At 51.0% G+C, this 25448-nt stretch overlaps 3 protein-coding genes across 3 annotated transcripts; all 3 read left to right on the top strand.

Annotated features, from left to right (window-relative positions):
• Positions 1-146: 146 nt before the first annotated feature.
• TRIVIDRAFT_173647 (uncharacterized protein) lies at positions 147-1944 on the top strand (the record flags this gene model as incomplete). Its single annotated transcript, XM_014095790.1, is given in 4 exon segments — positions 147-494; positions 548-717; positions 733-1527; positions 1602-1944. The coding sequence occupies 4 exon segments, from the start codon at positions 185-187 to the stop codon at positions 1872-1874; spliced, it is 1548 nt and encodes a 515-aa protein (XP_013951265.1).
• An 817-nt stretch (positions 1945-2761) lies between these two features.
• TRIVIDRAFT_183402 (uncharacterized protein) lies at positions 2762-6219 on the top strand (the record flags this gene model as incomplete). Its single annotated transcript, XM_014095789.1, has 4 exons — positions 2762-2834; positions 3104-3419; positions 3512-3541; positions 3597-6219. 4 exons carry the CDS (start codon positions 2762-2764, stop codon positions 6019-6021), a joined length of 2844 nt encoding a protein of 947 aa, XP_013951264.1.
• Positions 6220-16342: 10123 nt separating this feature from the next.
• TRIVIDRAFT_66021 (uncharacterized protein) lies at positions 16343-17551 on the top strand (the record flags this gene model as incomplete). The annotated part of the gene is made up of 3 exons (XM_014095788.1): positions 16343-16462; positions 16522-17266; positions 17325-17551. 3 exons carry the CDS (start codon positions 16343-16345, stop codon positions 17549-17551), a joined length of 1092 nt encoding a protein of 363 aa, XP_013951263.1.
• Between the last annotated feature and the right edge of the window lie 7897 nt (positions 17552-25448).

Raw genomic sequence — 25448 nt, 5'->3', positions numbered from 1 at the left:
GCTCCATCTGCGGTGAATGCAATGAAACTCAAACTCGGGATATAAGCACGAGTCAATATTTTCTATATAGAAACAGGTATATATACTTAGGTAACAAAAACTGTGCACATGTACTTTCTTTCTACAGTTCTCAATATGAGTGTATCTTCAATTCTTGTCACCTTCTGTCTTCGAAACTGGCACCATGGAATCCGTTGAGGAGCAACTGGCTCTGCTGGGGCCAGGCGCCATTCGCCCAGCCTATGACCATGGCCATGACCATGTCCCGGCTTCAGTCGCTCGCCGGCTCTATGTGTCGCACTTCTTGTCGACCTGGAACTCTAGGGTCTTTGAGTTTGGGGCGGTTCTTTACCTGGCAGCTGTTTTCCCAGGAACCCTGCTACCAATGTCTCTGTATGCTCTCGTCCGCGGCCTCTCTGCAATTGTCTTTGCGCCGGCGGTTGGGTGGTACATTGACACAGGAAACCGGCTTCAAGTCGTTCGCGTCTCTATTGGTGAGCTGAGATATATGACTGTTGTAATAAGTTCGCTTCCTAATAGGCAACAGTTTTCCAGAGGCTTGTAGTTGCGGCATCTTGCGCCATCTTCTATGTGTTAGCTGCTGACATACCACTCACTTCTGGTGTAAGAGCAGGCCTGCTTGTAGTTGTCACGTTCTTTGCCTGCGTGGAGAAGCTATGCTCGATATTGAATCTAGTCTCTGTCGAGAAAGATTGGGTGAGCTAGTTGTAGTGGTCTTCTGTTTATTCCTGGTGTGTGCTAATACATCTGGCTAATTGCCAGGTTGTGGTCGTAGCAGAACGAAACCCAGAAGCGCTTCGGGTTATGAATGCTCAGATGCGGCGGATTGATCTGCTGTGTAAGTTGTTTGGGCCACTATTTATTGCCATGATAGACGCCCAATCATCTCAAGTGGCCATGATTGCCAATTTTGCTATGAATGCCGCAACTCTCCCCATCGAGTACTTCACCATCGCTCGAGTCTATTTCGACATTCCGGAGCTGCAACAGGCAAAGACAACGTTGCAATGGAGTACTACGCCACAAACAGAGTCATCTCGCACCCAAAAGACGTTTAACAGCATGATCTGGAAGCCGGTGGTTGCCATGAGTAAAAAATCTGTACAGGACTTCTCCTTGTACTTCAAACACAAGGCATTCCTCCCCTCCATTGCAGGCGCGGTTCTATATTTCACAGTCCTTAGTTTTGGAGGCCAAATGGTTACATATCTCCTCTCTTCGGGTTACTCATCCATGCAGATCGGCATTGCTAGGACAGTTGGCGTGATATTCGAGGTGCTGTCTACGTGGGCGGCGCCTTGGCTTATGGGACGAATCGGGGCGATAAGAGCTGGTCTCTGGATGAGTAGCTGGCAAGTCATCATGCTGGTTGTGGGAGTATGCATCTTCTGGACGTTTGATGGAAAGGACTCGCTCATCTCGGCAAGCGGGCTTGTTGGGGGCACGGTGTTTAGTCGTTTGGGGCTGCGAGGGTTTGACCTATGTGTCCAGCTCATTGTCCAAGAGGTAAGGAAAGCTGCATGTTGCCGGCAGCACAAGGCCATTTTAAAAGCGTCGTCATTTCTAACAACATCATTCAGGAGGTTGAAGCAGAAAATCGCGGCGTCTTCTCTTCCGTCGAGGCTGCGTGGCAGAATGCCTTTGAGCTTCTCGCCTTTGCGTCCACCATTGTCTTCTCCCGCCCCGAAGAGTTCAAATGGCCGTCACTCATCTCGACTCTGGCCGTTGCCTCGGCCAGTAGTGCTTATGCAACGTTTGTGTACCTGCGTAGAGGACACCTGTTACACCTTGAGGCTCTAGCAATCTTCCTGTTCACCGAGAAGAAGAGACAGGAATCTGGCCCGGAGATATAAGACACGGCGCAACAGGAGACAGGCCTGTTTTGGGCATAGCGTACTGGTAGCAATTGACGATTGGCGTTCTAAGTTGCGTACCTTAATATGGATCACGCATGATGAGCTGCAGATCCTGCAAGGAGAGGACTGTTCCCTGCAAGGAGCAAGGAGAGCAGAATCGGTGGCCAGTTTGGGCAACTATTTTGCGGCAGCTATAAGCAGTAGCTCCTCTGGATCCTTTGCGGCTCGGGCAATTGGATCCAGGACACAAGCCGTATTTCCTCATGGGGCACCGAGGCCAGCGGGCGAAGTAGCGCAGCATGAATCGTGCCTGTGGCTGGTGCGCTGGTGCGCTGGTGCGATCTGGGACACCGATCTTGCGCTGTATTGCGTGGTGCTGTGCTTGGAGCTGTAAGCTGTAAGCTGTTGTGGCTGGTGCACGGCCGCTGTGCCGGTACTGTAAGAGCTCAGCACAACCTCTGAAAACAGCACTGAAGCCGCCTTGCGGAAACGTAGGGCGCTCAGTGCAACCTCGCTAAGCCGCTTTGGGGACCGAGTGGCTTGTGGCAAGGCCAGCACCTTCACTTGACACCTCACCGAAGGCCGCCAAAAATGGGCTGCTGATCCACGTGCAACGGCCCTCACTCCACTTGGCCTTGACATCAAAGTCTCTTCGCCGGCCTCAATTTACGCTGCTTGTTTCGTCTTTTCCACGGCCGCGATGCTCCTCTTCAAAGTCTCTCTCTCTCCATGCTAGTCTTGCAACTCTCCTTCCTCAACGCTCGGAGTACGCGATAATCCTCTAGTCAGATGCATGTGGGGTGAAGTTGGGGAAAGCCCACAGCTAGTCTCCGATCGTTTGCTTTGTCCGAGCTCAAGTCCAGGTCCAAGCAATACAGCAAACAATGAGCGGCCAGCCGTACGTCACCATTCGCGGCCGCGAAGATGGAGTTGGTATAAGAAACGGCGCTCCCGTACGTTCAAGGTCCCCCCTCTCCCCCGCTCTTCTCTGCTCTCCGTGGTGTTGAGCATGTATATATGTGACTGTCGAAGTGTGAGAGCGAATAATGGGCTCACAGCGACTGCGACAGGGCATGGCGCGAGATGTACATGCGCGATCTGCAACCCATGACACCAGCCGGGCGAGCTTCCATGTGAAGCATATCGGGCAGTTTGCCAAGAGGCTCGAAGATGTGCGTTGACCCTTGTCCTTGTTCTATTCCTGCGAGAGGCAGTCTGACAGTGAGCACAGTCGGCGGCGCGGGCGTTTCCCAATCGTGGCCGGGCATCTCAGCGCTATAAAAATGTCCAGGCCCTGCTTGTGCACTGGGGCTCCGACGACCTGTTTGTTCTTCCTGAGCTCGAGGATCTGGAAAAGTGCATGCGAGAAGATTATGCGTTTGGCACCGACATCTTTTCTATCCCGTCCGAAAACTCGCATCTGGAGCTCATGATGAGAATTGGCCAGCTCATCAAGGACCACGAATCGCCCGATACCCTTTTCATTATGTACTACGGTGGCCATGCCCGAATTGATGAATCAAGGCAAAGCACGTGGTGTGCGTAAGTATTACCGTGGTTTCCCTTCACTCGTTCATTCACCCATATCTTGATTATCGCCGCAAAGAGTCAACTGTCTAACATGGCTTGAATAGTACGCGAGATCCCGACTCGCCTTGGTTGCAGTGAGTAATTTTCGATAGGTCTATCCAGAAATGCACTTTTCCTGACGCTTCCCAGATGGTCCGCAATTCAGACACTCTTGGAACGATCAAAATCCGACGTTCTCATCCTCCTAGACTGCTGCGCCGGAGCTGCCAGCGCGACCTTCCCTACCGGCAACAGCATCACGGAGACGATATCAGCGTCCAGTTGGGACGCCATCGCCCCCGATCCCGGAAGGTACTCATTCACAAACGCCCTCATCGAAGTCTTGCAGGAATGGCGGCATCGAGTCTTTTCCGCTGCTATGCTTCATGCCGAGGTGCTCGCACGCTTGAAGCATCCAAGGCCCATCACCATCAACGGCAAGCACTTCGAGGCCCGCTCGACGCCTGTTCACTTTATGATGACGGCCAATCATAAAGCACCAAGCATCGAGCTGTCCAGGACGATGCCGGAGGAGAAGAGATCTCACTCGGTTCCTACCATCCCCCACCAGGATATAGAGCCCATGGGAGGCCCTGTCGGCGGCCAGACGCCACCTATGATCACTGCTGGTGGACGGGCAGCAAATCCTGCAGATGCTCTTGTCGGAAACGTCGTTCCGAACGAACCCACCGAGGACACCCCTCATGTGATGATATCGCTGGCATTGGAAGATGATCAAAGGCTAGATATCAATGCATGGGAACAATGGCTAAATGCCTTCCCCGCCATGGCCCGGTACGTCAAGATTCAAGGTGTTTTCAAGAGCCACTCTACCTTGGTCTTGGTCTCGATGCCTGTCATGATCTGGGATCTACTACCAGAGGATCCAGCTACTTCCTTCGTCGCCTTTATCCGTTCAAACAACATAGCAGCCCAGAAACCACAACCGTCGCCAATTACTACTTCCGTACCGGCATCTCGGTTTCAATCGGAGACGGTAGGCCCGGATTCGGCCTCTTTCATGTCTGGTGTCTCAGGCACCACCTTTGCGCCAACCGAGGCCAGTCGCTTTGGCAGCCAGTTTAGAAGCTCCTTCAGCTTCAATTCCGCCCGAGATGTGAGATCAGCTCGGAACGCAGCTCCGGCTAGCCAGCCTGGAACGCCACAGCCAGGACCAGCTCCCTCTTCATCTCCGTCGAACAGACAACTGCCATTCTCCAGGTCCATGAGCTCCGCAACATCTCTTCCCGCTACATATGCAAACCCATCTTCTCTCAGCACCAGCCCTGTAATATCCAGGCAAATGATTCTTAATCAACAACAATCGCAAAGACGCACCACATTTGGTGGTTCCGATGTTCCTGAGCCTCAAAGCTTCTCTGCACACGTTGAGAAGCGCCTGGAGGAATATTACCAGAGACAACCACTTCCAAACGATGGCGAGAGTGCTTTCCTCGCCTCCAACCTTGGAATAGAGCCTTTCCACCTCGGCCTATGGTTCCACCACCGGCGCGAACGGGATTTGGTCACAAACCGGCTGGCTACCATGAAGGTTGGCGGCATACCATTCAGCGAGGAAGGGGGTCCACTGTTGATCTTGCCGGCGGATCTCAGCCGGCTACTCGAAATATCACAGCCCGGACAAACTCTCCTATTTGATATCCGATCGCCATCAGATTACCAAAGATCGCACATTCGCGATGCCGTAAACCTTCGAGTGCCCCAAAACTTCATCAGAGACGCTTCACCCGAGATGATTGGCCGTACCATCTCAGAAGAGCATGGGCATGAAGCCTTTTCTAAATGGCAAGAAGCAAGATGCATAGTCTTTTACTCTCGTGGACTAGAGAGTGCATGGGAGTGTCCCTCGGCAACATCCTTACTTCGCAAGCTCTCTGAGTTCGGATGGACAGGAAGAAGCTTTGTTCTCAAAGGCCACTATCGCGAGTTTAGTGCGTCCTTTGGGCAATACATTGTGGACAGCAAGAGCCCTGAGGCAGATAACGCCCAGCAGCAAAGTGGAGAGCTGTCCAACGAAGCTGCTGTCGATCCGACACAGAACCATGAGCAATACTCTCAATGGCTTGCTCATGTAGAAGCAGAGGATCGATCACGTATGAATGCGTCCTCTCCTACACGGACTACTGAGAGGACAGAATTCGTCGAGAGCCAGGAGCATGAGTTGGAAGCGGAACTAATGGCTCGGTGTGGCGACTTGTATCGGAAAATCCAAGACGTTCAGGCGGGCAGGGACTCATCGTGGCACGACAACTTTGACATAAAAGCACCGATGGTCGAATACCTCGACCGTGGTCTGAACAAAATGCGTGCATATCAACCGTCGCCACAGCAATTGCCGCCTAGTTCTAAGCTAGCTGCTGAGGGTTATTTTGATCGACCTCCTCCGGAGTTGGAGGATGGTGATGACTACGTGGAGATTACCAAGGGCAGCGGCTCTACTGGCGTCTCACGGTCTGGAGTTCAGGTCTCCGCAGAAAGGGGAAGTCCCGGCGACGAGCCTCTACGCAGAGGACGTGGAGGTGGTTTATTAAATAAGGTGTTTCGGCGGGCATAAAGCATGGGGCATGGGATGAGTTTATGAAGAGGTCACGGATTTTCTTGCATGAATGTGCTCGAGCAGCACTTCAAGGTGTTTATGGGGGTATGATGATACCATGGATGTAAGCTTTGGACAAAACCAGCGGCGTTGGGTTGCCTTAAAATATACATGTACTCTTTTTGAATCTTTGCAAAATACAGCATTTCATTAGCCATAATTTGTGTCTTTGCGGAGTGATTAGTAGTTATGCTCCAGTTTACTCGGTCAATGAGAGACGCAATCTTTATAGAAAACTCGCATATTTGTCAAACTCGGTACAAATAATTCTTCAATAACACGGAGTTTGTCCATCATTTCAGTCAGCTCATAGCCACCGTTAGTTTACGATGCTGGCTTGCTCTCTCGGACTGTATATGAGCTACGAGAATGAAGTGTCCTTCTTTCTATACTACGCCGGATGACACTATACAAATGTCGCTCTGTCACAGATTTCTACCTTTGGTATCTCGAAGTCATCGATTCACAAGAGAAGAACAATGTTCACCGCCTCCATGGTCGCCAACGTCTCTCAGTGCATTTCACCTGTACCCAAGAGAATTTTACATGTTAGCGAGAAACTAGTTATAATAGTAGAATAGAAATACTGCGACAAGACATATAGTTGACGGCGCGGTTGATGGATTGACTTGCTCGCTTGTTTGCTTGCCATTATTAACAGCTCAATAAATAAATCTAGCTTCTTTCACAAGAATCATTGATACTTTTTCTTCATTTACACCTAAGCAATATAAGGTTAGGAAGAGGACAATGCTCTAAACCCTGTTTTCACCCCGTGTGCTTCATCATTTTTTGTGCAATTGTGCCACGTACTATGGCCTTCTTCGTCATCACGGAATGTCGCAAAGTAGAGGCCCAGCTGTGAATCTCTATGATGTAAAATAAATAAATGCATATCCCGCATCTATCTGTACATGTCAAATTACCCGCGTGGTTACAAAATGCAGATTGAAGCTGAACTGCGTGGCAGGCTCTGGTCCAAGGCTCACGTCAGACCTTGAACGCCGGTCAAGATTGAATGAAGCAAATATTACGTGAGTTTATTTCTTTTCTCTCGTCAACAGCCACCATAATCCCAATCATATATCATTTTTTTTTAATACTGCATTTCAACATCTCCTAAATAAGCCCAGCAGCGTACCGTAGTCAAAACTAGACGACAGCCCGCGCCCATCTATGTGAAACGTTAACTCCCAAGCGCGAGCATCGTTTACGGCGTTCAAACCATCTTTGAATCGCCGCCTGTCCAACGGAAAGGGCCCCCTGAAAACAAAAAACATCCAATGGTATCTTCGGGACGCTTGCCAAACAAAGGAGGTATTGAGAGCTGCCCACAACCCGATATCATCTCATGCCATCGACACCCCTCCCATCGCCTATTTGTTCTGCCACTCATTGCCAAGGTAGTAGTTGTCTCCCTCAGAGCTCCCACTCCGTATGCACCTGTCATGCTCGTGCAGAACGGGCCTTTCCCCTCACCCCCCCCCATCTTTCTTCCCGGTGTCAACAGGAAAAACAGGTTTAAAGGACTCCTCCCGACCACTCAATCCCAATGCACGCGGTACGGAGCGGAGTACGGAGCCGAACCCCCTCTTTCCGACGAGGCATTGCTTCCTCTCATGGCCTCACTTCGCCAAGACAGGTTGTCTCCGATAGGTCCATTACCCCTGTCCCTTTGTACAGCACAGAAATGTGCTTCTCACACCGGTTGACCTCGCAGAGCCAATGACCAACGGCCTGCAGCTAAGATGCCTGTGGGCACTAAGCAGGGTTGACAAGCGTTGCATGAATGACTCTCGGCCACCCTGGCAAGGCAGCCCTACCACGGGGATCACCGTGTCAAGTCGTAGTCCAATTGTAAAGTGTTGGGAGAACAAGGCTATTATAGAACCGCGTCATGCTGGCTCCTTCTTGACATGGACAGGAAAAGAGTAGCTTTTTTCGTCCCTGTGCCGTGCCCTCGTGCCAGAGCATCAGAACACCATTCAGATTTCCGGTGCGACACCAGATGCATAAAGTGTACGTTGGTTGGTGAATGTCGGGTGCAAAGAGAGCTGCATGATACGCCGAGCACTCAAAAGATACGAGCATTGTGGGCGACACGGTGCTCCCAATGACGACGGGTGTGAGACATCACCAAAGCGCACAAAAGCAATAAGATCTTGATTCCCCCAAGTCCGTCACACCGAAAGGAACGGGCTGTCGATGGCTTTGGAAAGCCTGCGCAGCCACCCGGCACCACCACGTTGTTGAATGAACACTTCTCGGGATGGCACAGGGTCACGTAGAACGTGTTGGTGGTACAATTTTCACACACAACATAAGAAAAAAAGCACAGCCCCTTGCGTTTCCAAAACGCCAGTAGAGATTCATATATAGATTGCCATTAGTTCGTAGGAGTCCAATCGCATCTCTGCGTTGTGAGAAGTGGCCTGATCCACATGCGAAGGAGTTGAAAATCCTAACCCAGATGTTGCCAAGCAAAACGGACTGATTGACAATCTAATCGTGAGACAATCAATGATACAATCATTCGCTCTCCCCCCTGCATTACTTCGTATACTCGTATACAGAGTAATATCGGACAATAGTGGCATGCACGGAGTAGCCCTCTTGGAGACTTTATCTCAGAGTAGCACAACGACGCACGCGAGCTCGTGTAGGCCCATGTTGTGCCACAAGTTACCCGAGACAAAAGCACATCAAACCCTATCTCTGGGAATTATCGATCTTTGCCCGTATATACTTACAAGGCCCTGAAAGCCTTGAAACAAAATGGCTGGCAGATGTTTCGGTTGCTCGCCTCGATGCGAGTATGGATATGGGTTCCGCACTTACAGAAAAAGAATTTGTTGCGATTCGCACCGAGCCCATAATACTGTAGCCGTTAATCAACATGGGTAGGTTTTGAAAATGCTTCAATGATTTCTTAGTGCATCGATTATCATAAGACATCGGCCTGCTGAACTCAACTTTTTGTGCTTAGCACGTCAAGACACCGAAACCGTGTTTATATGACTCCTGCTCATCTTACAGAGCGGGCGCACTTGTCTATAGTGATGTGCAATGCTGACACATATAAAAGCAGATGGGTTCCGTGCTATACTCCGTACTGAAAGGTGAAAAGACGCTATTTGGTACAAGATTCCGACTCCAGAATACTTCGTAGGACAGACACAAGAGCAGGATTCTGTTCCGCTGTCTGGGTATCACTTCTTACGATAACATGTATGTCGTGCTCAGGACAGTAGCCGATCCTCTCTCACCAGATTCCGAGCCCACTTCCGGGAACTTGATCATAGAGACCCTGGTTGCTCAGAAGCGGTGAATACTTGTATGTGACCGTCAAGGACAGCATCAGCTGCTGGATCAAATCGAGAAGGCGCCAAGGCATGTCGCTATCCGGCGTGGCATTTCATTTTTCGTCGATGATCCGGAGACCGGCTACTGGCTGATCTTCACAATGTGGCACTGGATCTTGGCAGAAGAGCAGCTCCCTACCGCTACTCCAGACGCGCGGTGCCAAAGCTGTCAGCACCATAAAAGCATGTGCGGCAACAACTAGGCGCTGGGGATGGAAGCTAAGGACTGCTCGAAACCGCAATACTGGCGGGCACAATGGAGATCCCACAATAATTGCAATGGTACGGAGTATTCAGCACCTGTCATAAAGTAACCACTGGACTCCCCCCTGAGCGACTGGGCGTTGGCTGATCTTGGTGCTCGTAGGACTGTACTTACAAAGCTGTGATTTTATTTTTAGAAGCTTTCGGCATGGTGGTCCCTAGTGCAGTATCACATTTTCAAATCCGAGTTGGAATGAGCGCTTCTAAACGAGCTGAGGAAGAAAGGAGTTCGAGTATCATCGTTGCCCATGGAGTAGCACTCCGTCTTTCACAGCTGTCGTCTGATGACAGCTGAGGCTTAGGCGTTTGATCGTGTCGGCCTGCGGTTAGGAGCCTCTGGTGGCTTCGCGGGGTGTGGCGTACAAGCCTTTGGCCCCCCCAGCAGCAGCCTTGTGTGTCTCGTCCCCAGGAGCTGTTGGATTGCAAAAGGTGTCTGTTGCCCAGTTGAGTTGGGCTTGCGAATGGCGAATGCACGGCCCCCCTGTTGCTTCGGGAGTGTGGGTAGGGGATGCTTGCCCTTGCTGTCACCAGACCTGTTGTTGCCTGGTCAGGGCCGGCACTGCGCCCGATTCTTTACTTTGTGCATCCTCGCACAGAGCACCCCATATGTACAAGTATGGTCAAATCATGGGCACGTAACTCTGTAGTATTACGGAGAAGCGACGGGCCAAATAGGCAATAGCGGATGGAGCATGGCAAAAGGCGTCAGCAATGATAGGAGTGCACACTTGTGCTGAGTAACTTCTGCCCACCTCGATTCTTTTATTGCCCTGATGCAACCGTTCTGCACTGCGTAAGCATCCGGGCTTCTCTGCAATCTGACCTGCCAGACTCTATATCTTCTGATGGGACGTGCCGCGAGACGGGGTATTTTGGCAGCGGCATTCGTTGCCGACAAGCTTGCGTGTCCACCGTAAGATATTATGAGATCTCTGGGGTGTGTTGATACTAGGTGCATCGCGTCAATCTGCAACGTCCGGCCAAGTCGGCCCACTTGCTTGTCGCTTCTAGCACAATGACACGCCCGCAAGCCGGTGATGAGCTGAGCAGGCTAGGATATTAACTGGCCTAGCGTAGAGTGAAGAGCGAGCGAATCAGAAGCCATCCCAGCGTATGGGTGTTGTTTCAGGAAATCATCTCCGATAGCGCGGGAATCGAGTGGGCAGCTGAGATCCAGGTTGGGTGAAGTGAAACGCAGCTTGGCCTTCAACGGCCAAGAAAAGTACGAGAAAGCATACATAGTAGGTAAACCTGCCCATGCCGTTATCATTTCCACGTGCCTCACTGGGAGAGCTTTTTTATGTGCCGCACTTGCGTCTGCATCCTGTAGGTAGTATAATTGTACGGCACCTGGAGGTGCACAAGCAGGGAGTATGCCATATAAACTCGGTGAAGGCGGGCATCAAACTTGCGGCTTGCAAAACTTTGTTGTTTTACGGCGTCAATGCTAGCTTCGAAGCTTTGTTGCCTTGTTTATGTTTGGCCGAAACGATGTGCTATTTTTGGCACCTCTTCTCGCAATGAGGCCGGTTTTGAAAACATCACATCTGATGCTCCGTGTCTGTAACCGTACCTGTTGCAGACGGCACGATAATGAGGGGGGATCTTCTTGGGAGCCGCTATGGGATGGGGTCGGCTCCATGGCTGACCAGTTTAGCGAGCGCGTTGCCTGTAACATGGAGCATAGCAGCACCGCTGCATAATATGGAGGCTTCTGTGACGAGGCTCGACGCCCATATGAAACTTTTGAAGTCGACGATGCGAACTGCAAGCTAGCAATTGAGGGCGTAGCCCCTGTAATCCCTACCGACGTTCCTGAACACGACAAACAGATCTGGCGGGCGCTACTGCGAATGGCATCTGTATGCCAAGAAACTGCCCGCGCTCTGTATGGCTCTTCCGTATTTCATGCCTGTACTTCGTATGATACCCCGTAGAAAATTACTGCCACATTGGCTTTGGAGTGGCCCGGGCCCCACTGATTATAGTGAATATTGGCCCCCAGTCTGCTTGAGTAGTTAAGCGATGGATACTGTAGGAGCTGTGGGACATATGCAATAAGGATGCTTACCAGTGGGAGGCATTTGCGCGTTGTTAGGCGCACGAGTAATGCCATGTACTTGTACGAGTAGGATGCTCGCCTAGGCGAGGCCCTGGTTCCAGATTTCCTTGTGGCATTAAGGCCACCCATCACTTGCAACCTGGTCCCAGCCCGCATGCCGTCGGATCACGGTGGATCAATATTCATCGACGTTTCTTCGCCCAACGGGAAGAGCCTGGTCAACTTGCAGGTGTCTCACCAGCAAGCTCACCATTGAGCCGGAAATACCTTGGAGGAAGGGTTTATTTACGTAGCCCCCACCCACGAGAGTACGGAGCAACGGCGCGGTAGCACCACTGTGCAACGTACTCGTACATGCTGAGATGCCGAGTGCTTGACAAAAGAGGTGCCTGGTGGTCTCCATTGTGTATCTGTACTGTATGGCGACATCTTTTTTGTGGTTGACGCGGGACAGACATGCTACGTAACACTAGCACGGCACATACTGGACTTGATTTGAACCTGAACCTGGGACCTGGACCTGGACCTGGAGGTGCCTGAACAAAGCAAGTCAGTTAGAACAAGCCCTGGCTTGATTTGGAGATCTCTAACCTGTCATTTTGGACCGGGGAGGGGGTGGAGGGAGACGCTTCTTTGGTACAATCTCCGCCAGCACCAGCAGGGAGAGCCATTTGTATCTGCCGTTGGAGGTTGCCCGAACGAGAAAGCACGACAACACTCAATTAGCTGCCAGAGATGAGGCCGTTAGCTGTGTGCCATTGAGCTGTTCTCGATCGCCGCCTCACCCTTGGCAGGCTTGTAGTGTTCAAGACGTTGAGATGGAGGGGCTGAAGCTTCTGGCAGCCACAACGACAAGGGTGTGGCAAATGGCACACTGTGCTCGCGGCTTCGGCAGTACAGCCTGGACAGGCCAAAAGGGGCGAGACGCCGAGTACACTTGAGGGGCATTGTACAGTGTCGACGCCACCGTGCACGGAAACTGTAAACACTGGCTCCGTACAGTGACCAATCGCAGGCCGCTAACTTTAATTTCCAGCCGCCCTGGCTCGGAAAATTGATCTCCTGCCAGCTGCCGTCGTCGGCTTTTGGCCTCGGCCAGGCCATCAACAGGCCTCCCTCGCTCGCCGCCTCAGACTTGGGCGAATGCGGCCAAATGACGAGCACGTCGTCAGCCCATTGCTCCAAGTAAGTTATGACAAGTCCCCACCTGTCTAGACCTCCTTCTGTCACCCACGCCGAGCGATCTGGCCCCTAGAGAGATCGCCAGGCCCCCCAGCTTCGCTCAATGAGAGGCCAGGAGCATCGCTGGAGCCGTCGCGCCAAAAAGATCCATTTAGCGCTGTCAACGCAGCGTGCGAGGGGGAGAGACGGGGGCATGGGCCTCTGAGCAAGTGGCAGCGGACGTGGCAAAAGCACCTCGCATGGCGCTCTCAAATTGCCTCGTACGAGCTGGTCCAGGGCAGACTGGTATGACACGGGGACGACACTTACACCTTTGGGGTTATTGCACCTACGGAGGACAACTAGTACGAGGCACAAGGTGCTTACAGGGCGTGTCTAATACACACGCACTCGTACGCGCGCGGGCAGGCTGATGGCCAAAGCCAGGCGCGGCCGCACAAGATTGATTTTGACAGCTGGTGGACCCATGATTCCAATCATTTGCGAGGCAAGCATCGTACAAGAACGTGCATTTGCGTTGCGACACCACGGCCACGGTCCTCGTGTCTGAAGCCCCAGCGGCGGGGTACAAGTGTACCACTAGCAGTATTCCCAACTGCACGGGGCTGGCTGAATACGATAGACGCCAAGGTGGTCGAAATGCTGTTGAGAACGGGAGGTGACGAGGGAGCGAATGAAGAGCTGTGCCTGCTCTAGCCTTGCAAACCAGCTGTCGACCTGCCACCACTGCTAGTACGCATTTGCCAGACGTTCGAGACGGAGGAGGCGAAAGTTTGTAGAGGATCCCGGGGATGTGGCATGGAGATGGCACATGATATCGGCAACTGGCAGTTTTGCAAGCACGCCGCAGCAATTTGCGGGCAACATGTCGCCTAAGGGATGCTACTCACCAACTCACCTTGTCTTGTGGCGTCAACGGCGCACCATATTTCCGGGTATAGCTGCGTGATGCGGAGCTGGGAGAGAGAGACATGACTCTCTAGCAAAATTGCTGAGCACTAACCCACCAGCTATGGAGGAGGCCTCGGCGCGGAAAATACTGGATCGACGCAAGGGGATATTCTGATACAAGGACGCGCGGATTGAGTCCATGGCTCTCAAGCTGGGGTCATCTACAACAGCTGTTCTCGCATCATGACAATCTGCGCCGGCGCAGAATACAGGATGCTATTTTGTACTGCTCCGTTTCATTCTCGGTACTTCGCGCTTCGCATGGCATGAGGCCTGTGCCATGTTAGCCCTCTCCACTATCTATATAACTCGGCTGCCAGTGCCCACATCGCAGCCGCTATAGATTCGGCGGCTCCCCTTGGGGCAGCCCTTGACGCTGGACGATCGGGTATTAATATGGGGACTTTTTGCATTTGCCTGGGATATCCTTACGCGGCCCCCAAAACAGCTACCAGTACGAGGGACGGAGTACATAGTACACCGCTCACACTTCGGGCTATCGCTTCCAGCTTAACTTGATTCCAGAGGGAGGGAATCATGCCCTCGAGGACTACAGATGATTGGGAAAGTGCTACGAGTATACTCTGATCTAACAGGCTGTCACACACGCCGTGTCTTTGTGAACTGCGTAGAGCTCATACTAGGTAAGTACCCTGAGCTTGAAGCAGCATTAGTACTGCCTTGTTCTCTCTCCTGGCGCCTCAATATTACACTAGCACAAGTACACGGATGTATAGAAGACCAAGGAGAGGCGAACGGATACACGCTTGTGTTGCGAATAAATTACTTACTATGTACGCCTATACTTGTAGCCGCTCTGAGAAGCGCAGATGGCAGGGAGCAAGTCGTGGATAGGTCAGTGCCGTCTGCTGCACGTCGACGGAGCATTGATCTGACCATACTAGCAATGCATTCTAATGGCGGCAGAGATCTACCTCCATGTACAATCGGATCCGAACCACAGCCAGCGGATAGCATCTTTTCTCGCTCACACTGACCACCTTGCTTGTACGTGTACACACTACTCGTACTTGCAGTTGCTCGGTTGTGGTCCTGCCTGCAAGAGCTTATATATCATGTTCCATACTGCAGCTCGGACCCTTGGAGACGATGTGGACGGCCCTTGTGTATTGGCTGGTATTTCCACACATGCGGTTGCTCCATCGTGTACAACAGGCTACCACGACTGCCAGACCATTTCGTGCTTCTCCCAAGCAAAATTTTTCTTTTGCTATACGATACGAAAGCCTGCCGCCAACCCGTCATACTGAACCGAAAGGGTTGCAGTCTGTGTCGCTCGGTGACTGGCTACAGTATGTCAGAAATACCACTTGAGTTAACAACACCCCCCCTGGGATGCCTTCTACACCTACACCCACCCCCATCCAAACCCACTCACCCACTAGGCGCTTGCCTGCGTTTCTGTGACCATTCTATCTGGCTTCCCTAAATCGAAGGTTCATCAGAACAGGCTTTGGGTCCGTGGAGCCGGTGGCCCACCAGGACCTGTCGAGGCTTGACGAGTACTTTGGCTCCCCTGTCCTTGTCTGTGGCGACCGTGCTGTCCCTGGACTGGACTTGCTTGCAACTCATGCAGACTGACTGACTTGACTTGGACTGCCTGACTGGAGGTACATGTTGGAATGTATAAAGTCACAGGGGATAGTGGGCTGTCAGACCAGCGCCACTTGGCCTGAGTCGCGACGTCCCTTTTTCATTTTGATCCAGCGCCGCTAAGAACCCATGTTACTGCTCCTATCGAAAAGGCTGGGTCTACTCGTACATTGTATATTGCTCTCATCCTCCCATGCCACCACTCTATGATGCGACGAGCTCTTTTTAAGTTCCGCGAGCCCACTTTGCTACGTACTGCGTATCTCGACTCTGCTACTGTTGGCCTTTGCTACTCTACTTATTACATGCATATATGACCGACACTCTACAAATTCTTTGATATCAACCTATCTACCTCCCCTCAACCCCGTATTCACAACGCCTTCTGCCTCTTTGTTGATATCTATACTTTTTTGGAATACGCCTCTCAACAATTCCCCGTTTTGGCAATCGAGCTAGCTCGGTGCATCTACCCGTCCACCTTTCACGATACTGGCTTCCGGCGCCGTGGGCTTGCGTCTGATAGACCAACCAGCAACTTTCTTCAAGGATTAGGTTTGCATTATTGTTTTGAAGTTTCCGAAAAACCTCGATCGAACGTCATTACCTGCGTATTCGTTTTGTCTCCACAGTCAAGTCGAACATAGGGCATATATACATGTAAGTTTCTGGCCTTATAAAAGGAGGGGTTCAGCCCGCTCGCTGACACAGCGACTCTACCAGCTATTGCCCTTCGACTTGAAACCTTTTGATTCTCTGCCAGTGGGCTGCCTTTATGGACCCTCGCTCTTCCAGAATAGAGTCCCCGAGTTCTAAGCCAAGGTCCTATCCGGCGCCGTTAGACATGACTGTCCTCGCCCCCCAACCTTGGACGCTTTCCCGTGGTCGTGAACGGTTCCGCGATTGGGAAATGTTCGAACCCCGAGGTGAAGGGCAGCCGATTTCGCTGCCTTCTCTCAAACAGGTAGAGTTTTCTTTTCTTTTTCTAAGAATGTAGGCATGTTTACTAATTTCTTGTGCTAGATTTTCCCCGAACTCGAGTTGAGTTTCAACGGTGGTGACGATAGGTCGCGAACCCATGACAGCAGCATTCGGTTCATGTCGCCCGACTTTCTCCTTTCACCTCGCAAGCGGGGAAGGTATGAAGATGATGCAGAGGAGGAGGAGGCTCAGAGAAGAGTGCCGCGGGTGCATCGAGGCCCTAGGCATCGAGTCCACGGCTCTCCTCGCCAAAGCCCTAGTGCTCTAAGGAGAGTAGAGAGATGGCACAGCGTCAATGGAACGACAGTCTCACCCGGTTCATCGTATTCCCTTCCCGCGCCAATGGAGGTACAAGACATGTCAAGGCCTCGTGTCCCTCTGCCGAGCTTAAGAACAACCATGAATTTCGACAACGAGTCCCAGCATAGCCAGGAGAGCACCCACAGCAACTACCGAGACTACGGGAGAGCGTACAGCCAAGATTATACCCACTACAACACTCACAGCCACTATCAGTCACAACCCTCAAGCCCTGGTCGACCTTATGACCGAACACCATTCTCAGCTGGCGTATATCACAACCCCCATTACATGGAGACGAACCACGCGAGCCCCTATGGAGAGTTGGGAGCTATGGCTGGCGAGAGCAAACAGCGAAAGAGGCGCGGCAATCTGCCCAAGGAGACAACAGACAAACTACGGACTTGGTTCGTTCAACACCTGCAACACCCATACCCTACAGAGGACGAGAAGCAGGAGCTAGTGCGCCAGACTGGCCTACAGATGAGTAAGTATCTGACAATCCCAACCGCCGATTCGAGTCGGAGGCTAACGCCCCTTTGCAGATCAGATTTCCAATTGGTTCATCAACGCAAGAAGGCGCCAACTACCTCACCTGCTCAAACACGAGAGAGGAGAGGCTGATGCCGCAGGCCGGGCCATTCCCAGCCGTGAAGGCAAATCTGATCCCTCGTCCATCGTCTCGTCGCCCCTTAGTGAGGCCGAGGCCCATTCAAGCGACGAAATTCTTCAGCGCCATCGGCGCGGAAGCTTAAAGCGGGGCAGTGTATGAAACGGGGGTCTAAGGGCCGAAAGGGAACAAAGCGAAAAAAGCGAAAAAAGACTAATAAAAAAAGATACATCGAATGGGAATAAACAGGCATAACGGGGCGGGTTTGGGTTTGGGATTCATTCAAAAGGGACTATACGAATAATAGTAGTAATTGTTAAATGACATCATGACGTTCATCACGAATGCGTTCCTCCGCTCAGAAGCTGTACATCTGTCCACTTGTGACTCCTATGATAGTGAGGCGCTGAAGAATACTTGGTAATATGTGGGCTTTTACGACGATCTGTTGAGATCCGGGGAAAAAGGGCCAAAGGGCACAGGAGGGCGCACGTATTGTGGCGATGATTCCCACGCTATGGACACAGGAGTGGTCCTAGAGAAGCCTAGATTGGGCGGCATGAAGCGCCATCCCAGGTCCATACACGTATCAAGATGCGCCGAGATGTCTGCGATAGGAACCGGAGAATCCTCGGGGGCGCTCCATTTTGTTCGTATGGACGTTTAAGGTTTTCCTTGGGATGTGAAATAGTTTTTGACACCCCGGGAGGGGGAAAGGCGGGAGACATCAAGTGGGTGTTGGTGGATAGGTACATGTCGCCGGGAGGCGAAAAAGCAAGACAGAAGAGAGAAGAAAAAAAAAAAAACAGCGCTCTAATCTCTCCCGCCCCGCGCCTCGGGAGGGAGGGAGTCACTACCCATGGCAAACTCTGACTGCGCCTACGGGATAAGGTTAGCCAATGGCAGTTGACGAGTGAGGAACCAAGTACTGCCGGTACGGCTCGGTCGCTTGGCGTGTGAAAAGGCATTTTTTTCTCGTCATTTAACCTCTGTCAGAAGTCAAACGGTAGAGAGGCGAGTTGTGGCTTAAGCCTGAGGTCATCGTGCCGCCAGGCGCACCAATGGGGGAAAATTGCCTCGCACTGCCACATGGAGAAGTTGGGACACAACAAGGCCGTCAACAAGATGGGATCGAAATGGAGAAAAAAGCGTCGATGTGGCGGTCTAGGCATGATGCGATGCGTTGCGGCAAACCAAGTAGGCAATTGTTGGAGAATAGCTGGCCGGGTGGTTTCTGGATTGGCGGCATGTTAGTGTCCCAAGAGGGAAAAAGAATCAACCCTGGGCGGCCACACCCCTTCGGCTTGGCACGGTCTTTCGATGTGCTAGGATTTTTTGGAACCCAGCTGAGCAGATCCTGGCGCATCTGTATAAGTGACATGTTGGAAGCTGCTTGCTGACCTCGTAGTTCGTATAGCGATCCGGCTAAGACAGTGTGCGAGAGCCGGGCAATGCAAATAAGCCATTAGCCGAGGATATCAAAACAGACCTGCTAGTCCAACCGATGGAGCTTCTGTTGCAGTAGTCAAAATTAATCCAAAGGTTAATAAAATAGGAGGGGGATACGGAGGGCAGTCCGTTGCTTTGGGAGCGCGAGATTGGTGAGTTCCTAGTATAATGATAGTGTAAGAGATACTTTTTGTATGCGGCCGCGGCATACTTCGACTGGGGTGAGAGGGGGAGGGGAGTGACAGAAACCACTCCAAGACGCAAAGTGATGCTCAGATTTGCAGACTATGCTAGGCAGGACTCGTTTCCGTAATCCATGCCATGGCACGCAACGGGCTACTGTGCTTGGCGAGAGGGTCTCTCGTACGAGAGAGTCAATATAAGACTTTATGCTCCTGGCTCTTGGCTGTGAACAGCCGACAGGACAGGATATGCACAGTACTGAAACATCAAGGAAGCAGCATCGCGTTTTGGACCAAGAGCACGGGAGACGGTGACGGATGTGGAAGGTTCCCCCCAATAGGCCAGGGGTCATGCCTTGATTGACTGGCCACAGGGCTGCCTTTTCTCCCAGTGAAGCCACGGAACTTACCAGAGCTCAGGTGGAGTCGGCGAAGCTATGTCAATGCAGAGCCTTGTGCATTGCCCTAGGCCCTGGACTGGCGATCCGAGATTCATGGGTGTCGATTTGGGCTATGCGATGATGGATGATGCCAGCTGAAACAGTCTTTTTTCCATCTCACTTTTAAAGCTCGCGTATATCAAAATTGGAATGTGATAGAGTTTAGGGCGCACATGAATATGCAAAGAAAGTCAGACAGGCGAGACAGCATTGGAGGCATTCGCAAGAACCATGCTGATGACGATTCTTGGTATGCCATAGCGCATGCACTCTTGGCGATGGTCAATCTAACATGAGCGAAGCGAGCATTCGCCTCGCGCAAGTAGACTAAGATGGCGGCACGAATAGGAGGTGAAGGATATTAACGGCACGATGAATCCTTGCGCTTTTTTTTTAGTCGTATTCCGTGAGCACCCCCCGTATGTAACTTGCTGGAACGGCACGTCTGGGAGCAGCTGAATAAAGGTTGATGAGATGGCTTTGGGAAGCGTGTGATTGATGTGATGGTGCAGGGGTCTGCAATCCTTGTCCCACCACTGCACAGGGTTTTGCACCCCTGCCATGCAGCACCAGGGAGTTGGTAAAAGTGTCAAAACAAGACTGACGGAAATATGTACGAGCACAGGTAGCATGTACTAGCATCCTCCCGAAGAGCCGCCAGCGTCGTCTCGTCTCGTCTCGTCTGTTTTGTCCGATGTTTTTGCAACCTTGGTCGTATACTGGCCGTTGTGGCTTGCGGTACTACTCGGCAAAGATGACAAATACCTTGTCTCGTGCCTGTCCTGTGTGGCTGACATCAACTGACTTGACAGGCGGGCACAGACGGCGACGGGACAGGACAGGAACCAAGGCTGACCCTCTCTTTTCCTTCTCCTCTCTCCTTGACGTTGCTCGATGACCTGATGCGGCGGTGGCTGCTGGATGCGCCTGTGTGTGCGCGCGGGCAGTTTCTCCCGGTTCCCCGAGCCGGCCAACCAGGCGGCTATCTTTAGCGTGCTGGGATGGTTTTGACATCTGCGGGTGTGGGACGAGGGCCGGGAAGTGGGAAGTGGGATTTGGGGACGTCGATCCAATTGTTCTGGTCCTTGTGCGGCTGATGGTGGAGGCTCGTTGGTGGATTGGTGGACAAGCAGAGTCGCCCCGTTGTGGTTGCGGCTTATGCATGTATGCACGTTGTACATACGAGCGTTATGCATGTAAGTGTGCTAGAGCAGGGCTAGCGAAGCCTGATTCGATACGGACGGTCTTGCAGAGGTCAATCGGCATAAGCGAATGCACCAGAGACAGCGGATGCAACATCGGTGAGAGAAGAATCCACGTGTTGGAGGCCGATTGCCAGGCCAGCAGCGGCAGGGGGGGTGATAGGCAGACGCCATGCTTTCGGCGAACAAAGGACAGCGCCAGCGTCGATGCCTGCTTAGCTGCATCTGAGGGTTGTGATATTGGATAGTATGGGATGCTGGAGATTGGTCTAAAAACATCAATGCGCACGGGTGGGAAAACAAGACCTGGACCTGGACAGACTCCATAGGTATTGCCATTACTAGTCGTGGCACATACTCCGTTCTTGCCCTTGACTAAGCGAGACCGGGAACTGTCCATGCTGTACTGTATTACTCTACTGTACGGATACTGTACCTATAATCGCTGTAAGTCTGTACTCGTCCACCGCGCGCGCAAGGGCCACAACGCACTGAAAAAAGCTCTGTGCTCCGCTCGGTGCTCATTTCGCCGAACCAGCACGGCGCTCTGGTAAATGCGGTCCGAGCTGCTGACTACGTCTCGTCGTAAAAGCATGATTTTCGAGGCTGCACTCGGCCTAGCCCGGCAATCCCTCGCCACTCCTTTTGCACAAACCTGTTTGGGAAATGAGGCTTGCTTTCTTCAGCCTCTCGCTCTCGCGAATTGACTTTGTACCCTTCCCTTCCCTGCTCTGGGGCCGTGCCGTGGCTGGCCTTCTCGCAAACTCTTGCCGCCCCTCGAAGCTAGATGGAGACCGCCCGTGGCCGGATCTTGCATCCACACGATGCCTCCAGTATGATAGTGTGTATGATAGTGTGTATGATAGTGTGCGGTACGAGTACTGGTATGTATCGTACTATGTACGCGATGAGATGATATCGACTCACGACAGAAACTGCCGGCTTCCGCTGACATGTGGCCACCAAGACTACTTGCCGGCAGCACGGAGCAGTGTCTGGATATCGCAGGTCCTCAGGCAGGCCCCTCGCTGACCTCCCCCCCGGCTCATCCTCAATTCATGCTGCTACTGCCTGCTGCTACTACTGCCTGGTACTGCTTGCTACTGCTTGCTACTGCTTGCTACTCCTGCAACTCCTGCTGGTGGGATGCTGTCAAAATCACTCCCGAGGTGGGGCCTGGAGCGCTTGCAACGACCAAATGCACCTCCTGTGATTCCCCGCCAGCTACTGCACAGGTTACTGCAAATGGAATCCTTGAAAAGATTCCGAAACCGGGGCGTCAATTGTTCAAATGGTCTAACGTGGGGGGTTCATGGGTCCTTGCTCCTCCATGAAGCCATATGGTGGACTCGGACGGAGTGCCTTTGACAATCTAGGCCTCTGGTCTTTCTCCAGAAGCTCAGTTATTAAGGTGGGGTTGATGAGGATCAAGTAATCCCTTTGATAAGCAGTCCAAGACTCTCCCCCGTTGATTACTCGATGACAGCCATGACAGGCACGGAATATCCGGTGGGAACACGTTCCACGCAATATTCGTTTACGGGCGCACATGGCTGGCTTGCCATGACATGACTAGGTGGGCTTAAAGGAGATCCTTTCGCCTCTTCCTCGGACGGCTTGTACTGCAGGTGCGTACGCGTACGACTGACATGACACGCGCTTCCACCCTTCATTTAGACTATTGCTCCCAGATATGGCGGAATGTGGGTTCTAATACACAATGGATACCGCAGCCTCGGCCAACACCCTCATATTAGGCGTGGGCCGCATCCGCCACGCCTCTTTAGCTCGCTTGATGGATGGATTCATTGTTGTCGAGATGAACTCGTTTGCTACGAGTACAAGTATATCAATCAGCCTTGTCAGGCAGCCCCTTTTCGCCCCTCAGCAAAGGTGCCCCCCCGAAAGCCCCTCATATCATCGCGACTCTCTAGCGTCAGTGCAAGCGCTCCGTGCTACGGGAATACGGGTCCTACAACCACGTCGAGGAACAAATGAATTATGGGGTATCTACAGTTAGGCCAGACTCTAGTTTCTTTCAAGGCTTGCACTATCTGCCATGAGTTGCGGAGTAGGCTTTGATCTAATCAATGATGGATTAGTTTGCTTGGGTGACGGATTATCCGACCTCTAGTTGATCTCGAGATTTTTTTTTAAAGTTGGATCTAGCAATCTGACGGCGCGGAGTTCTCTGGAGGGGGTGTGCGCCGAGATATACGAGCGGTGCGACGGCGGGAAGTTTTTTGACACTCGAAAGTCTTCCCGAAACAAACCATGATCAGCAAACCCACACTGGGGAAAAAGACATCCCCGGTGGCGACCTGTGGTGGCGAAGGTGTCATTCCATCAGCATGGAAGCTAGGGAAGCAACTTGAACTTGCTTCTAGTAAGTCGCCTAGTTTGACAGGTAAGCAGTAGAAAATTTTAGGAGGGTATAACGCTCCTGAACGTGGAGAAACAATGGAGTTGTAGGGGTGAGTTAAACGTCAAACGTTAAACGTTCTTTAGGAGGCTGGCTTAAGGTTGGCTGATATTAGGCAATTCTGAGACAGGATTCTGGAAAAACGTTCTGTAAGCCCTAATATCATCGTGTTACAGTAGAAACATCTCGAATGACAGTAATATAGAACGGTGTAATATTCGTGCCGTGATTACTCTGCCAGAGGGCAAATTTTACGTAGTTGGCTTACAACAAAAAGACAAAGAGCTCGCCTTACAAGTAAACACTGACTTGAAGCGCCTTGGCTATGAGTTGTCGGATTGAGAAATTCTACTTATGAGATGATTAAAAGATGAGCAACGATTATGAATGCGTGTTTTCATCTACCGTATAAAATATATGAAGTGGTCCATTCAGTCTCGGTGGAGTCACCTCATGATTTTGTCTTCACAGTATTTTCCTATTAATTTGTCTCACCACGGAGATTGTACCTGGGTGGTTGACTTGTTCAGATACGTCGTTTCGTAAAGACTAACTCTGAATATTGTATCATGAATAGAAGCCGTTGGTCCAAATTATGTTGTGTCATTATGATGAACATTTAGAGTCATTCTACAATCCGACCCCAGTACGGCTTCTTTATCTTGTTCATTGCGCCGCTTCTATTGAGATGCTTATCATACACGTCTCCAAGTTTGTAGATGACTTTCCAGAGAGCCGTCACAAAAATCGAAAAAGAGGGGGGGATATTCAATATGAAAAGACTTATATACTTGAGCTGATTGGGCAAATGAGTCTTTTTCAAAACGAGACACAAGCTGGGGAAGTTGTGGAAAGACGGAAATGGTTTCCCGTAGATCGAATGAAATATCGTCTGAGGTCTATTGAATCTGAATGACTTTGAATTTCAAGGTAGGCGGAATGTAATCGAGTATTTGATATGAACGGGCTATCAGCCATCTATTCGTTCATTTCAAGGTTGATGCATGTTGGTTCCAACTTGCGGCCCTTACCATTGACATATTTATGAGTGCATCAACGATTCCTGAGACACTTTTCAAACTAAGATGCATCATTTTACTGAGAAAAGTAGTACGAATCATACCCTGCTCATGATTATTCTGATCACGTGGAGTGTCTCGGTCATGTGTCGCGGAGCATGATTGCTGAATAAGAACAGAGACTTGGATGATGAAGAAGTAATGAAATGATGCTGCTAGATAGGAGCGTACTTCCAGAATGTGCAAAAGTGAGTGTCTCTGATTCTGCAATTAATCTCAAAGTACGTGTCATGCAATCTATATTGACATGCATCATGGCAAAATGCGTTGCTTTCACAAGGATGCGAAAACAGCTTTGAGAGTTGCATCTAAATATCAAAACAGTACACTCTAAAGCCAAATTTAAAAAAAATCCAAATAGCAGTAGCTCAGCAGCCAACTGTGTTTCCTACGTCCCCGCTATCTAACTATGGGATAGTAATGGAGACATCTGATTCTGGTGAGTGGCTTACTAGATCAAGTATTGAGCGAATTGAGCAGTAGTTGATATCCTGTAGCCATTCGTTCACTTTGTAGTATGTATGGTTGCATCTTTCACGTTTGTTGTATGTGTGTTGTGGAGGCTTGGATGATAAGCCATGACTGTGAAAGGTGAATTGTGCGATATGAGATGATGAACGCTAGTTGGACGTATCTTGCCGCGAGATTTCACTTCACTGTCTTAATTAATGAATGCATGTCAATTTTCAAATCGCGAGTATAAATTTCGTCATTCAGTACTGGAAATTGCCAACGAGGCTGTGTTTATGCATCAGCGAGAATCTCATTCTAGAGGTAAGAAGGTATCCGCACTCTCTTTGATCAGCAAATTGAGTGTTGGGAGGTTAGCAAGCCTCATCAATGCTCGAACCATCTTTATGTGTAATGCAGTTGAATATATATGCATGTGCTGCGCGATATGCGTGCATCGTTTCGTGATTCTGAATACATCTCATCGCTACGGGTTGACTTGTCCTAGCTTTCATTTTATAAAAGGGCAAGAGAATGAGCCATTATGCACGGTAACAATATAAGTATGCTCCTTCAACAAACATGTATTACCCGAGCTGTGTTAGGATAAGATCTTGAATGTAAACACACACCGCATTTAATGTTCATCTCATCTAGTCCCACAATCCTGTGTCTAGATGGGTGGCGCCACTAGTAATGGCGCGCGATAATACAAACCAAATGCGTTGAAATAGGCCATGGCAAAACATACAGGTAGGGCAGCTATATAAGATTTCTGGGCATCTTATTCTTGTTGCGCGGTTGAGTTGTGGAGGAAATTTGTAGTAAGAGAATT

The sequence above is a fragment of the Trichoderma virens genome, assembly GCF_000170995.1.
Source record: "Trichoderma virens Gv29-8 chromosome Unknown TRIVIscaffold_89, whole genome shotgun sequence".
In the NCBI taxonomy this organism is placed as follows: domain Eukaryota; kingdom Fungi; phylum Ascomycota; class Sordariomycetes; order Hypocreales; family Hypocreaceae; genus Trichoderma; species Trichoderma virens.
The sequence above is the reverse complement of the archived record's forward strand: the minus strand, read 5'-3'. Positions and strand labels throughout refer to the sequence as shown.